The 15836-nt window shown below is 43.6% G+C and overlaps 1 protein-coding gene across 1 annotated transcript; it reads right to left on the reverse strand.

Annotated features, from left to right (window-relative positions):
- Positions 1-4257: 4257 nt before the first annotated feature.
- On the reverse strand, positions 4258-12119 carry mrpl37 (mitochondrial ribosomal protein L37). Its single transcript, XM_041895904.1, has 7 exons — positions 11622-12119; positions 11266-11449; positions 10940-11055; positions 10351-10536; positions 10070-10224; positions 4836-5039; positions 4258-4622 (listed from the first exon to the last, which is right to left on the reverse strand). Exons 1-7 carry the CDS (start codon positions 12001-12003, stop codon positions 4545-4547), a joined length of 1305 nt encoding a protein of 434 aa, XP_041751838.1. The 5' UTR covers positions 12004-12119; the 3' UTR covers positions 4258-4544.
- Between the last annotated feature and the right edge of the window lie 3717 nt (positions 12120-15836).

Here is a 15836-nt window from a genome sequence, read left to right on the forward strand (position 1 = left end):
TGGAGCCAGTGGGTTTGACGACGGACATGTAGTGAGGACCAGCCAACAAGAGCGTACAGGTCACAGTGGTGGGTAGTGTATGGGGCTTTGGAGACAAAACGGATGGCACTGTGATAGACTACATCCAATTTGCTGAGTAGAGTGTTGGAGGCTATTTTGTAAATGACATCGCCGAAGTCAAGGATCGGTAGGATAGTCAGTTTTACGAGGGCATGTTTGGCAGCATGAGTGAAGGAGGCTTTGTTGCGAAATAGGAAGCCGATTCTAGATTTAACTTTGGATTGGAGATTCTTTATGTGAGTCTGGAAGTTGAGTTTACAGTCTAACCAGACACCTAGATATTTGTAGTTGTCCACATACTCTAGGTCAGACCCGTCGAGAGTGGTGATTCTAGTAGGGTGGGCGGGTGCTAGCAGCGTTCGATTGAAAAGCATGCATTTAGTTTTACTAGTGTTTAAGAGCAGTTGAAGGCTACTGAAGGATTGTTGTATGGCATTGAAGCTCGTTTGGAGGTTTGTTAACACAGTGTCCAATGAAGGGCCAGATGTATACAAAATGGTGTCGTCTGCGTAGAGGTGGATCTGAGAGTCACCAGCAGCAAGAGCGACATCATTGATATACACGGAGAAAAGTGTCGGCCCAAGAATTGAACCCTGTGGCACCCCCATAGAGACTGCCATAGGTCCAGACAACAGGCCCTCCGATTTGACACACTGAACTCTATCTGAGAAGTAGTTGGTGAACCAGGCGAGGCAGTCATTTGAGAAACCAAGGCTATTTAGTCTGCCAATAAGAATGCGGTGGTTGACAGAGTCGAAAGCCTTGGCCAGGTCGATGAAGACGGCTGCACAGTACTGTCTATTATCAATCGCGGTTATAATATCGTTTAGGACCTTGAGCGTGGCTGAAGTGCACCGTGACCAGCTCGAAACCGGATTGCATAGCGGAGAAGGTACGGTGGTATTCGAAATGGTCGATGATCTGTTTGTTAACTTGGCTTTCGAATACTTTCGAAAGGCAGGGCAGGATGGATATAGGTCTGTAGCAGTTTGGATCTAGAGTGTCACCCCCTTTGAAGAGGGGGATGACCGCGGCAGCTTTCAATCTCTGGGGATCTCAGACGTTATGAAAGAGAGGTTGAACAGACTAGTAATAGGGATTGCGACAATTTCGGCGGCTAGTTTTAGAAAGAAAGGGTCCAGATTGTCTAGCCCAGCTGATTTGTAGGGGTCCAGATTTTGCAGCGCTTTCAAAACATCAGCTGTCTGAATTTGTGTGAAGGAGAAGCGGGGGGGCATGGGCAAGTTGCAGCAGAGGGTGCAGAGTTGGTGGCCGGGTTAGTGGTAGCCAGATGGAAAGCATGGCCAGCTGTAGCAAAATGCTTGTTGAAATTCTCGATTATTGTAGATTTATCGGTGGTGATAGTGTTTCCTAGCCTCAGTGCAGTGGGCAGCTGGGAGGAAGTGCTCTTATTCTCCATGGACTTTACAGTGTCCCAAAACTTTTTGGAGTTAGTGCTACAGGAAGCAAATTTCTGTTTGAAAAAGTTAGCCTTTGCTTTCCTGACTGCTTGTGTATATTGGTTCCTAACTTCCCTGAAAAGTTGCATATCGCGGGGCTATTTGATGCTAATGCTGTACGCCACAGGATGTTTTTGTGCTGGTCAAGGGCAGTCAAGTCTGAGGAGAACCAGGGGCTATATCGGTTCTTAGTTCTGTATTTTTGAATGGGGCATGTTTATTTAAGATTGAGAGGAAATTACTTTTAAGGAACAACCAGGCATCCTCTACTGACGGAATGAGATCTATATCCATCCAGGATACCTGGGCCAGGTCAATTAGGAAGGCCTCCTCGCTAAAGTGTTTTAGGGAGCGTTTGACAGTGATGAGGGGTGGTCGTTTGACCGCGGACCCGTTACGGATGCAGGCAATAAGGCAGTGATCGCTGAGATCCTGGTTGAAGACAGCTGAGGTGTATTTAGAGGGTGTGTTAGTCAGGATGATATCTATGAGGGTACCCATGTTTACGGATTTAGGGTTGTACCTGGTAGGTTCGTTGATAATTTGCGTGAGGTTGAGGGCATCTAGCTTGGATTGTAGGATGGCTGGGGTATTAAGCATATCCCAATTTAGGTCACCAAGCAGTACAAACTGAGGATAAATGGGGGGCAATCAATTCACATATGGTGTCCAGGGCACAGCTGGGGGGCTGAGGGGGTCTGTAGCAAGCGGCAACAGTGAGAGACTTATTTCTGGAAAGGTGGATTTTTAGAAGTAGAAGCTCAAACTGTTTGGGCACAGACCTGGATAGTATGATAGAGCTCTGCAGGCTATCTCTACAGTAGATTGCAACTCCACCCCCTTTGGCAGTTCTATCTAGACGGAAAATGTTATAGTTGGGGATGGAAATTTCAGAATTTTTGGTGGCCTTCCTGAACCAGGATTCAGACACTGCTAGAACATCAGGGTTGGCAGAGTGTGCTAACGCAGTGAATAACTCAAACTTAGGAAGTAGACTTCTGATATTTATGTGCAAGAAACCAAGACTTTGCGATTACAGAAGTCATCAAATGATAGCGCCTGGGAGTAGGAGTGATACTGAGGGCTGCAGGGCCTGGGTTAGCCTCTACATCACCAGAGGAACAGAGGAGGACTAGAATAAGGATACGGCTAAAGGCTTTAAGAACTGGTCTTCTAGTGCGTTGGGTACATAGAATAAAGGGGGCAGATTTCCGGGTGTTATAGAAAAGATTCAGGGCATTATGTACAGACAAGGATATGGAAGGATATGAGTTAAGTGGAGGTAAACCTAAGCGTTGGGTAACAATGAAAGAGATAGTATCTCTAGAGGCATCAATTGAGTCGGTCTCTGAGTGTATGGGGGAGGGACAAAATAGCTATCTAAGGCAGGTTTAGCTAGGCTGGGGGTCTACAGTGATATAGTACAATTAGAAATAACCGAAACAACAATAAACTAACCATGTTTGGGCTGAGGCTAAACATAAACAGGATGTAGTACCGTAAAAAGGAACAGTCCAGCAGATATCAGCTGTATAGCTGAGTTATCATACGGTCCGGTGGTGAAGCGCTAGTGAGTAAGAGGGTTAGCAGGGGGCTAGTAAGGGCTAGCAGATGGATGGAATCTTCGTGGTTAACGTCGTAACCACATCAGACGATTTCGTCGGCAGACCAGTCGTGTAGGATCGGCGGGGCTTCGTGTCAACACTAGGTGGTCCCGTCCGGTTGACAGAGAGGTAGATAGCCGGGAGATGGGCCTAGCTCAGGATGATTAGCCAGACCACAGCGTCCGTTTTGTTGTAGCCAGCTGGTAGCGATGAATCCGGAGTTAAAGGTCCAGTGATTCAGTGATTCCGGCGGAAAAACTGATATGTTCTGGGTCGATAACGCGCTGTGCAGACTGGCCGAATATCCGGTGATCAATGTCCAGTGATTAAAATTAATCCAGCGGAAAAAAAATCCAAGGTTCTGGGTGAAACACCGCTGGCTGTGGCTAATAGCAAGTAGCTAGTTCAGTAGCTAGTTCAGTTTAGTGAGTAAGAGGCCACGGATAGTGTGTGCTAGCGGGCCAGGGGCTAGCAGATGGATGGAATCTTCGTGGTTAACGTCGTAACCACATCAGACGATTTCGTCGGCAGACCAGTCGTGTAGGATCGGCGGGGCTCCGTGTCAACACTAGGTGGTCCCGTCCGGTTGACAAAGAGGTAGATAGCCGGGAGATGGGCCTAGCTCAGGATGATTAGCCAGACCACAGCGTCCGTTTTGTTGTAGCCAGCTGGTAGCGATGAATCCGGAGTTAAAGGTCCAGTGATTCAGTGATTCCCGGCGGAAAAACTGATATGTTCTGGGTCGATAACGCGCTGTGCAGACTGGCCGAATATCCGGTGATCAATGTCCAGTGATTAAAATTAATCCCGCGGAAAAAAATCCAATGTTCTGAGTGAAACACCGCTAGCTGTGGCTAATAGCAAGTAGCTAGTTAGCTGAAACTGGCTAGCTAGTTTCAACTGGAGATTCTAGACAAAGGTAAGTCAACAATAGAATCCGTTCCACATTGAGTGAGGCGGGTTGCAGGAAAGTATATTTTGTAGAAGGATGAAAAGTCTGATAGGGAAACATGTACAAAAAATACAAAAAAACAGGGTATTTACAGGCTATTTACAGACACACGACAGAAACAGGACTGCACTACTTCGCCATCTTGGCGTATCCATTCAATAAGTTCTGGAAACAAATAAAGTATCTTAAATGAATGTGTTTATCATAATGACATACATAGCTACATTTTCACAATGCTTTTTATTTATTTTCTTAAACAATAAGAGATATATGGTTCACAATCCACTTCTACAGATGTAATTCAAACCCACAGCAGTCCGAGCCGAGGGTAGAGATGAAACTTTTGACTCTGATGAGCTAGAGTATCTAGGGTCTCTTTAATTTCAGATATTACAGTAATGACAGTAGAAATAATAAGGTTATGAATGGTGGAACATTGTTGTTTTGGTGCCGTTTTATGTAGCTAGTTCACACAGCTCCATGCAGATAGAGCGACAGGAACTTCTGGAAGGTTTCAGGCTTGTACCCAGATAGACCTGGAGGTATCTGAGGGGGCAAAGCAGAGAGAACAAAACCTGGTCATATTGATGTTTCAAATACCATTTGTATAAAATCTAAGCTACTAAGTCAAAAGGATTCACTGTTACTATCCATTTCTGTTTATAACAGATGTGGGACCCTATACGGGTGTACAGTGTATTTTATAACTGTTAGATTATATCACTTTTGAAAAAGAGAAATAAACAAAGTAGTTCTTACCTGCACCACCCTCTTCTTGATGAGGGGGCGGACCTTGGCGAAGTCATACAGCAGCTGGTCATTCTCCACCCACACCTGGTTCTTGACCCCCTCGTCAGCCTGCAGGTCTGTGGTGTTGAGCTGGAACACCACATACTGGAACATCCGGCCGTTGGTGGCCACCGACTGGACCACGATGGGCTTTTCCAGCACCCCAGGCTTAGTCTGAAGGGAGGGGGAGCGAGGTAACAGACAAATAGTGCTGAGCTATTAGTGCTTTTTAAGGTGTTTCGGTTCGATTACCAAAAAATGATCACGGTTTTCCATTATATATATATATATATATATATATACAGTGGGGAGAACAAGTATTTGATACACTGCCGATTTTGCAGGTTTTCCTACTTACAAAGCATGTAGAGGTCTGTAATTTTTATCATAGGTACACTTCAACTGTGAGAGACGGAATCTAAAACAAAATCCAGAAAATCACATTGTATGATTTTTAAGTAATTAATTTGCATTTTATTGCATGACATAAGTATTTGATCACCTACCAACCAGTAAGAATTCCGGCTCTCACAGACCTGTTAGTTTTTCTTTAAGAAGCCCTCCTGTTCTCCACTCATTACCTGTGTTAACTGCACCTGTTTGAACTCATTACCTGTATAAAAGACACCTGTCCACACACTCAATCAAACAGACTCCAACCTCTCCACAATGGCCAAGACCAGAGAGCTGTGTAAGGACATCAGGGATAAAATTGTAGACCTGCACAAGGCTGGGATGGGCTACAGGACAATAGGCAAGCAGCTTGGTGAGAAGGCAACAACTGTTGGCGCAATTATTAGAAAATGGAAGAAGTTCAAGATGACGGTCAATCACCCTCGGTCTGGGGCTCCATGCAAGATCTCACCTCGTGGGGCATCAATGATCATGAGGAAGGTGAGGGATCAGCCCAGAACTACACGGCAGGACCTGGTCAATGACCTGAAGAGAGCTGGGACCACAGTCTCAAAGAAAACCATTAGTAACACACTACGCCGTAATGGATTAAAATTCTGCAGCGCACGCAAGGTCCCCCTGCTCAAGCCAGCGCATGTCCAGGCCCGTCTGAAGTTTGCCAATGACCATCTGGATGATCCAGAGGAGGAATGGGAGAAGGTCATGTGGTCTGATGAGACAAAAATATAGTTTTTTGGTCTAAACTCCACTCGCCGTGTTTAGAGGAAGAAGAAGGATGAGTACAACCCCAAGAACACCATCCCAACCGTGAAGCATGGAGGTGGAAACATCATTATTTGGGGATGCTTTTCTGCAAAGGGTACAGGACGACTGCACCGTATTCAGGGGAGGATGGATGGGGCCATATATCACGAGATCTTGGGCAACAACCTCCTTCCCTCAGTAAGAGCATTGAAGATGGGTCGTGGCTGGGTCTTCCAGCATGACAACGACCCGAAACACACAGCCAGGGCAACTAAGGAGTGGCTCCGTAAGAAGCATCTCAAGGTCCTGGAGTGGTCTAGCCAGTCTCCAGACCTGAACCCAATAGAAAATCTTTGGAGGGAGCTGAAAGTCCGTATTGCCCAGCGACAGCCCCGAAACCTGAAGGATCTGGAGAAGGTCTGTATGGAGGAGTGGGCAAAAATCCCTGCTGCAGTGTGTGCAAACCTGGTCAAGACCTACAGGAAACGTTTGATCTCTGTAATTGCAAACAAAGGTTTCTGTACCAAATATTAAGTTCTGCTTTTCTGATGTATCAAATACTTATGTCATGCAATAAAATGCAAATTAATTACTTAAAAATCATACAATGTGATTTTCTGGATTTTTGTTTTAGATTCCGTCTCTCACAGTTGAAGTGTACCTATGATAAAAATTACAGACCTCTACATGCTTTGTAAGTAGGAAAACCTGCAAAATCGGCAGTGTATCAAATACTTGTTCTCCCCACTGTATATATTATTTAATTAATGCACTATGCATTATGTGGGATGAATGCTGTAACACAGAATAAAACAATTAATAAAATTGCCATGATGGTAGTGACTGCCCATTACTGCTTATCACTTAACCATAATTTATTCACATTACTTTAATAAAATATTTCATTTGTTCTGGATATTACATTTGTTTTATTTTATGACTTTATTATTTCATTCCAAGTCATCATCTCTATAGAGCTGCTGCCTATGCTGTCTGACAAATACAGTGGGGGAAAAAAGTATTTAGTCAGCCACCAATTGTGCAAGTTCTCCCACTTAAAAAGATGAGAGAGGCCTGTCATTTTCATCATAGGTACACATCAACTATGACAGACAAATTGAGGGAAAAAAATCCAGAAAATCACATTGTAGGATTTTTAATGAATTTATTTGCAAATTATGGTGGAAAATAAGTATTTGGTCACCTACAAACAAGCAAGATTTCTGGCTCTCACAGACCTGTAACTTTTTCTTTAAGAGGCTCCTCTGTCCTCCACTCGTTACCTGTATTAATGGCACCTGTTTGAACTTATTATCAGTATAAAAGACACCTGTCCACAACCTCAAACAGTCACACTCCAAACTCCACTATGGCCAAGACCAAAGAGCTGTCAAAGGACACCAGAAACAATAATAATAATAATATGCCATTTAGCAGACGCTTTTATCCAAAGCGACTTACAGTCATGCGTGCATACATTTTTGTGTATGGGTGGTCCCGGGGATCAAACCCACTACCCTGGCGTTACAAGCGCTGTGCTCTACCAGCTGAGCTACAGAAGACCACTAACGTGTAGATCTGCACCAGGCTGGGAAGACTGAATCTGCAATAGGTAAGCAGCTTGGTTTGAAGAAATCAACTGTGGGAGCAATTATTAGGAAATGGAAGACATACAAGACCACTGATAATCTCCCTCGATCTGGGGCTCCACGCAAGATCTCACCCCGTGGGGTCAAAATGATCACAAGAACGGTGAGCAAAAATCCCTGAACCACACTGGGGGACCTAGTGAATGACCTGCAGAGAGCTGGGACCAAAGTAACAAAGCCTACCATCAGTAACACACTACGCCGCCAGGGACTCAAATCCTGCAGTGCAAGATGCGTCCCTCTGCTTAAGCCAGTACATGTCCAGGCCCGTCTGAAGTTTGCTAGAGTGCATTTGGATGATCCAGAAGAGGATTGGGAGAATGTCATATGGTCAGATGAAACCAAAATAGAACTCTTTGGTAAAAACTAAACTCGTCGTGTTTGGAGGACAAAGAATGCTGAGTTGCATCCAAAGAACACCATACCTACTGTGAAGCATGGGTGTGGAAACATCATGCTTTGGGGCTGTTTTTCTGCAAAGGGACCAGGGCGACTGATCCGTGTAAAGGAAAGAATGAATGGGGCCATGTATCGTGAGATTTTGAGTGAAAACCTCCTTCCATCAGCAAGGGCATTGAAGATGAAACGTGTCTGGGTCTTTCAGCATGACAATGATCCCAAACACACCGCCCGGGCAACGAAGGAGTGGCTTCGTAAGAAACATTTAAAGGTCCTGGAGTGGCCTAGCCAGTCTCCAGATCTCAACCCCAAAATCTTTGGAGGGAGTTGAAAGTCCGTGTTGCCCAGCGACAGCCCCAAAACATCACTCCTCTAGAGGAGATCTGCATGGAGGAATGGGCCAAAATACCAGCAACAGTGTGTGAAAACCTTGTGAAGACTTACAGAAAACATTTTACCTGTGTCATTGCCAAGAAAGAGTATATAACAAAGTATTGAGAAACTTTTGTTATTGACCAAATACTTATTTTCCACCATAATTTGCAAATAAATTCATAAAAAATCCTACAATGTGATTTCCTGGATTTCTTTTTCTCATTTTGTCTGTCATAGTTGACGTGTACCTATGATGAAAATTACAGGCCTCTCATCTTTTTAAGTGGGAGAACTTGCACAATTGGTGGCTGACTAAATACTTCTTTTCCCCACTGTATCACCATTTTGTAGTTCTTCAAAGTAGATAAGGCATACTTATATGAGTCCTGAATACCAACTATCAATCATTTCGATTATTTATTTTCAGGTAGATACCTCGCGAAGCAACAGCTGCTCTCTATATCACTTCACGATCATGCATTCTTCGGTCTCTTCTGTAGCAGGCGTAAAATAAACAGACCGGACAAGTAGAGGCTTCATGGATTATGGTCATTGTAGTTAAACTATGTAGAATATTGGCCTGTTGGAAACTACAACTCTACTACATTGCACAGTTAATCTCTAGAGAAACTGTGCAATGTGTGCAATGAGCTCACAGAAAAAAAACGAACAAAATGGAATTCAAATAATTGAACAAACATCGGTCAATTATTTGTTTAAAATCCGAAAAAATCACAGATATTTCGGTTAATCGCTCAAGACTACAGACACGTGACCCACATCCACAATCAGTGGAGGGGAAAAAAATCGGTGGAGGGTGTTTTCATTGTTGCAGCTTAATTTCAATGAAAGTCACGTTTGCAATCATATTGTGTGGAACAATGCACGGGAACTCTGTCAGGGTGGAATAGTCCATTATTATGAACCAGTCCGTGGGTGATTAATGGCATTTGTTTCTACCATTATGAACCAGTCCGTGGGTGATTAATGGCACTTGTTTCTACTATTATAAGAAAAACTAGAATTTATATTTTATTAATTATTATTCAGCTGTATGGATTCACATACTTTTTTTTGGCCTTTTTTGTCAACAATGTGGCTGGCCTCATTAACCTGGGCACAGTGCCCAGGCAAAACCTCCATCCCTCCCCATTTCCTTCGCAACTTTAAAGATTTGCGCAGATTTTGCTGCTGCTGAACCAACCTGCTGAAGCAAGACAGAAATGAGAGCGATGAGCTGAGAAGCCCACGACAGCGGGTCGTTTGTCGGGTTGGGAGGCCTCGAGCGGAGCATTGGGGGGGGGCAGAGAAATATATTTTTTTAATGATTACTAGTATTCTTCTTTTTTATTACGCCCAGCTCAGGAGGCCCCTTGATGATGTGAGGCCTGAGGTAATTTCCCCTTCTGCCTAATTGTAAGTCTGCCACTGTTAGCAACCTTCAGTGCATCATGCCAAGCAGACATCCTGATCAAATCTCTATCCCATTCAATCACTTTTTATAACTTCTGTTTACTTTGTGGGTAGGGATACAAATGTGTAACTACTACCCCTGTGTAAAAAGTATTGGACATTACACCATTATGTAATTAATTTATGTTTAAGGTTACAAACAGCCTTTACCCCGTGGAGTGTTTGAGCACGAGCCAGGGCGTTCCCGAAGGCGAACATGATCATCTTGGCACGGAGCTGCTCAGGGAGGAGAGTGACAGGGGTGTCTCCTGCCTCCAGGAGGAAGAGGGTGTGGGCATGAGGGTAAGGGTAGTCCTCCTTGAAGCCTGAAGGAACAGAGGTTTTATTGTGAGTTCATTCCTGACCTGATTTCAACATTTCCATTGTTCTACATACAAATTGTATGAATCTGTAGGTGTATTGACTGGTTGATTGCCAGACAGTAGTATTACCTGTATGGTTCAGCTCCTCGTAGACCTGAACACTCTGCAGGTCGATGGTGGGAGAGATTGGGTAGAACGTCTCCAGGACGTGGTCGGCCGTGCTCTGAACCTCCTCTTTCCCAGCAAGCACTGGGAGAGGGGCCATGCTGTTGAGCAGCAACCCATTCTGCCCTCGCACCTGGAACAAGTCTTCACCTGGAGGACAGGTGACCAGGAAGAGGTGAGATAAAACAGCTAAGCTATTGGTCAATGGTGCGTAGTAGTAGCCTATGTACTGTGGCTATCTTGTCTATCTCATAGATATTAAATAATGGGCCCTGGACATGTTACCTACTAGTGGGGCATAGGGGTTTATTTTGGACTGGGTACAACTTGATGAGGAGATGGGCAATAGTGTTATTTCAGTAACACTAAAACAACAAATACATTCAAAGTCCAGTATAATACCGTATTTACCACTATTGCATAATGCTATTGTATGAGGTCAGGGGTCACGGGCCTACCTCTGCTCCAACAAATACATTCAAAGTCCAGTATAATACCGTATTTACCACTATTGCATAATGCTATTGTATGAGGTCAGGGGTCACAGGCCTACCTCTGCTCCATGTGGCAGCCAGACTGTATTTCTCCGCCATGATCCTCCTGCCAAGCCCAGGATGACTAACCTGTAGGCTCCCACACAGGTGGATCAGGCTCCTCAGCAAAGCCACGCTAGAGAGACAAAGGACAGAAGAGAGACGCCACATGTCAGCACAGTGGATTTGAATGTTCAGAGACTCAAGCCGACCCAGCCATGTATTTTGTGCTTCTGATGTGAATGAAAACCTGTGACACCAGACAAAGACAATTATGGGTCATGGACTAGTCCGTTTGCGTTCATCTGTAGACTGTATGGCTTGTGAGTAGTGGTGGACTACTCACCAGAACTTTTCTCTGGGCGGTCGTTCCTCTGTGGTGTCCCAGAAGCGAGCATGCCTGATGGCATTCTGAACTCGCTCATCCTGGTTTTCAATCTGATTGGCTGCATTCTCAGACAATGACAGAACCTTGTCAGGAAGTCCCTTTGTCAGCTTGGATTTAGTGAGCCACAGTGCTTGCCTGACACCTGTAACACAGGAATAAGTATTAAAGAGAATACACACAGTTGATTAATTCGATGTATTTTATTGATTTCTATATTTTGGCCTCCGATTGACAATTAGTGGCATATCTTTCATTTGTCTAATACAGGATCAATAATAGGAGCCAGCAGTTTATATAACTTTAATATAAAATACCTTCAAGTGCGTTTGTCCTTTGGTTAAATATGAAGCAAGGCTTCTCTTTATGGAGTGGCATCTCTTCCTCTTTCGGCGCATAGTAATGAGAGGGGTCGTTCCAGTCTCGCACCCAGGTAGGGAAAGAGGGCTTTGCCAACCCAGGGACATAGTGCATTCTATCGCCATAGGTAATGCGCTCGAGTCCGGGTATGTCCACCTTGACTCTCGGCTTTTTTCTCGGCGGTACCTTCGCACATAAGCTGCAGGTGACATTGAAATATCGATACCCGTGGACACTGCTCCCTCCATGCGTCGAGCTGATTCTTATTTCTTTCAAAAGCGTCGTTTGCGCAAGCAAAGGAGCTGCGGCCTTAAAACGTTGTGCAGTTTCTTTAAACATTTTGCTAAGTATTATTTATCTTTAAAAGTAATGACAGTAATAATTATCTACAGCATCTTCTCGTTACACGTATCACTGTAGGGCGCCGCCATCTTTTTCACCCGTACTGAGGTTCAAAGCAGTTGGTAAACGACCAGTGTGGTACACTACCGCCTCCATCAGGATGGGAGTGGAACCCACATGCAAAATGGGCCTTGTCCAAAAATAAAAGCGTTCTTTTTACTCCTTTCCCAATACTTGGTGGAAGGAAACATGCATTTTGAGAGGTGAGAAATGCTGTACAATTAGTTTATCTGTTCAATCATATCATATATGTAAATACATTGATGAGAAGTATGGCCTTTTCATATTTTTGGATGGAAATAGAGAACATCATTTGATCTAAGTCTGGTGGCAATGTACTGTCAGCATTTTCAGATTTGATCAATGTAATTCCAGTCATGATGTTAAACACAATCAGAGTCATGTATGTTCAAGTTCTTTAATTGAGAGAACTAAAATTAAGATTATTATTTTTATTTAACCTTTAGGTTAGGTTTGTAGTATTTCATATTGATGGGCAAGTGTCAGCCTAGTTTTTATGCCCTTTACAGACACATAATATCAGGAAATTAGGAAAAAATTGCTGCTTCAGAATCATCTGTACCTTTTCAGACAAAAGTAACACTGACATCACAAAAATATACTGAACAAAAATAAAATACAACATGCCACAATTTCAATGATTTTACTGAGTTACAGTTCAAATCAGTCAATTGAAATAAATAAATTAGGCCCTAATCTATGGATTTCACATGACTGGACAGGGGCACAACCATGGGTGGGCCTGGGAGGGCATAGGCCCACCCACTTGGGAGCAAGGCCCTCCCACTGGGGAGCCAGGCCCAGCCAATCAGAATGAGTTTTTCCCCACAAAAGGGCTTTATGACAGACAGAAATACTCCTCAGTTTCATCAGCTGTCCAGGTAGCTGGTCTCAGACAATCCCGCAGGTGAAGAAGCCGGATGTGGAGGTCCTGGGCTGGCATAGTTACACGTGGTCTGCGGTAAAAAAGCCAGTTGGACGTACTGCCAATTCTCTAAAATGACGTTGGAGGCGGCTTATGGTAGAGAAATTAGCATTCAATTCTCTGGCAACAGCTCTGGTGGACATTCATGCAGTCAGTATGCCAATTGCACGCTCCCTCAAAACTTGAGACATCTCTGGCATTGTATTGTGTGACAAAACTGCACATTTTAGAGTGGCCTTTTATTGTCCCCAGCACAAGGTGCAACTGTGTAATGATCATACTGTTTAATCAGCTACTTGATATGCCACACCTGTCAGGTGGATGAATTATCTTGGCAAAGGAGAAATGCTCACTAACATAGATGTAAACAAATTTGTGCACAACATTTGAGAGAAATAACATTTCTAGGATATTTTATTTAGGCTAATAAAACATGGGACCAACACTTTACATGTTGCATTTATATTTTTGTTCAGTATAGTTCTGATTATGACAATGGAATGAATGATGGAATGGAATTTAATGACATCAATTAGGAGAACCTAAGAGTTCTTCAGATTGGTCACCTCCATGCTGTACATCCCTGTTTTGTGTCAACAATTGGCAGGAGGCAGAGATGACCAGGAGGCAACAGGAGAAGGGAATGAAGGAGAGACTGAGAGAGATAGATAATTTTAGTGTACAAGGTGAGAACACAAAGGCAGAACATTCTGATAGAAAAAGAGGACAGAAGACATGGGGAACACAGATATGGAGAGTGTGTAGCAGGACAAAAAGAGGGTCCAGAAAAAGTGGGTGCCTGCTGTCCTTGTTCCTGTGCCAAATGGCAGGGCCATCGAGTGCAAGCCCAGGCCAAAACCAGACCTGACACCTGAGCATGGACTCGAGCCTAAGGCTGACCCAGCACCGAGGCCCAGGGCTGACAAGGCAGACATAGAGCTGCTGGAGGATGTGTGAGGATGAAGAGTTGCCTCACAGGGGAAACAATAAGATTATGCCTTCAGGGAGGAGAGTAACAGGGGTGTCTCCTGCTTCCAGGAGGAAGAGGGTGTGGGCATGAGGGTAAGTTTAGTCCTCCTTGAAGCCTGAAGGAACAGAGGTTTTATTGTGAGTTCATTCCTGACCTGAATTCAACATTTCCATTCTTCTACATACAAATTGTATGGATCTGTAGGTGTATTGACTGGTTGAGGAAGCCCAGCATACGTTTCAGAAGAAGGCTGAGGAGGCTAGGAGTAGGGTCCAGGCCGGGGCCAGGGCCATTGAGAAATGGTACAGACACAATGATGAGGAAATCTCATCAGGCTCTAGTGATACCAGTACATTTGTACATTTTAGTCATTTATCAGATGCTCTTATCCAGAGCGACTTACAGTTAGTGATTGCATACATTTTCATAAAGAGGAGGACAGCGCACCACCTATGAATGTTGCCAATGGTATGACTAATGTAGATATGGAGGGAGGAACCTGTTCCTCCAATGGTGATGAGACAGATGAAGGAAAGGCCAAAGTGGACAGCGTGACAGTGAAAGTGATTGGCTTGGTGAACGAAAAACTCAAAGCGAGAAATGAGAGAAAGATCGCAAGAACATACTGGAGGGAGGAGACTCAAAGTCATCAGTTCTACATTAACGGTGGTGATTTACGGCCGTGCCCAGCGAGAGAGAGAGAGAGAACTGGGCAAAACTCCTCAAGGATGAGCAACCAAGATGGAGACTGGAAAGACACTGGCAAGAGTGGGAGGAGAAGAGAGCCAGGAAGAAGAACAAGCTGAAGAGGACTGAGAGAAATAGGCTCTGGTAGGAGAAGTCAGAGAACAAACACAGCAGCCAGGGTAGTAATGAGGACAACTCACTGCCTGATGAAGCAGCTGAGGCTGATGGTGATGAAGAGGTGGAATACCTTTTAAAGCTGCAATATGTAATTTTTGGGCGACCCGACCAAATTCACATAAAAATTGGAGTTATAGATCTGTCATTCTCATTTAAAGCAAGTCTAAGAAGCAGTAGATCTGTTCTATGTGTGATATTTCTATGCTTCACTTAAGTTTTTTGCGTCTTTTACTTTCGGTTTTGTACACCAGCTTCAAACAGATGAAAATACAATATCTTTGGTTATGGAAATTTATATTTCATAGCAGTTTAGATGGTACAATTATTCTCTACACTATACTTGTTTTGTTGAATAAACTGAAATTAGGCAAACTATTAGAATTTTAGCAACCAGGAAATGCTGGAGCAATTTCTGCATCTTTAACATACTGGCCCTGCGGCTGCCGAACTCAGCAGGGACGGATACAAATGTCTCTGGTAGTTATGCCAAGGAGGAAACAGACCCCAAGGAGGCGAGGAGCAACAGGACGATAATCAATTGGATCCATACAAGAGTCAAAGAAGATTGTGTAAGTTCTCTATTAATAAATATTTTGGAAGTCAATCATAATATTTGTGTCCAAACTGAATCAATGATATACTGTTCCTATCAGATAATGTCGTTAACCCATCAAATACTATTCCCCCATAATATGGTACATTATTGGAGACATAAGATAATACATTTCAAAACAGACACCTAAAAAAATAAACATAGTTCAATTAGTTGCATACATTTCAAAATGTAATTTAATGAAACAATGAAATAAAATGGAAAGAATACAGAGGGAATGTTATAGATTTTTTTCTATTATTAACCCAAACCCTGGTAACCAAAGCAGGCAAGCTGAGATATTCCCAAAGTGGCAATTCCAAACCATAAAGGTGAACACCAAATTCAGAATGATCAGAAACAATTTCCAAAATGCTCAATAAAAACAGTTGCTCATT

The sequence above is a fragment of the Coregonus clupeaformis genome, chromosome 14, assembly GCF_020615455.1.
Source record: "Coregonus clupeaformis isolate EN_2021a chromosome 14, ASM2061545v1, whole genome shotgun sequence".
Lineage (NCBI taxonomy): Eukaryota > Metazoa > Chordata > Actinopteri > Salmoniformes > Salmonidae > Coregonus > Coregonus clupeaformis.

Excerpts from the sequence above, each read along its gene's own strand:
- mrpl37 (XM_041895904.1), bottom strand. The coding sequence starts at position 12,003 with ATGTTTAAAGAAACTGCACAACGTTTTAAGGCCGCAGCTCCTTTGCTT. Across the intron at positions 11,450-11,621 it reads AAGGACAAACGCACTTGAAG|GTGTCAGGCAAGCACTGTGG; the intron begins GTATTTTATATT and ends CCTGTGTTACAG. Across the intron at positions 10,537-10,939 it reads GGCTGCCACATGGAGCAGAG|GTGAAGACTTGTTCCAGGTG; the intron begins GTAGGCCTGTGA and ends CCTGTCCTCCAG.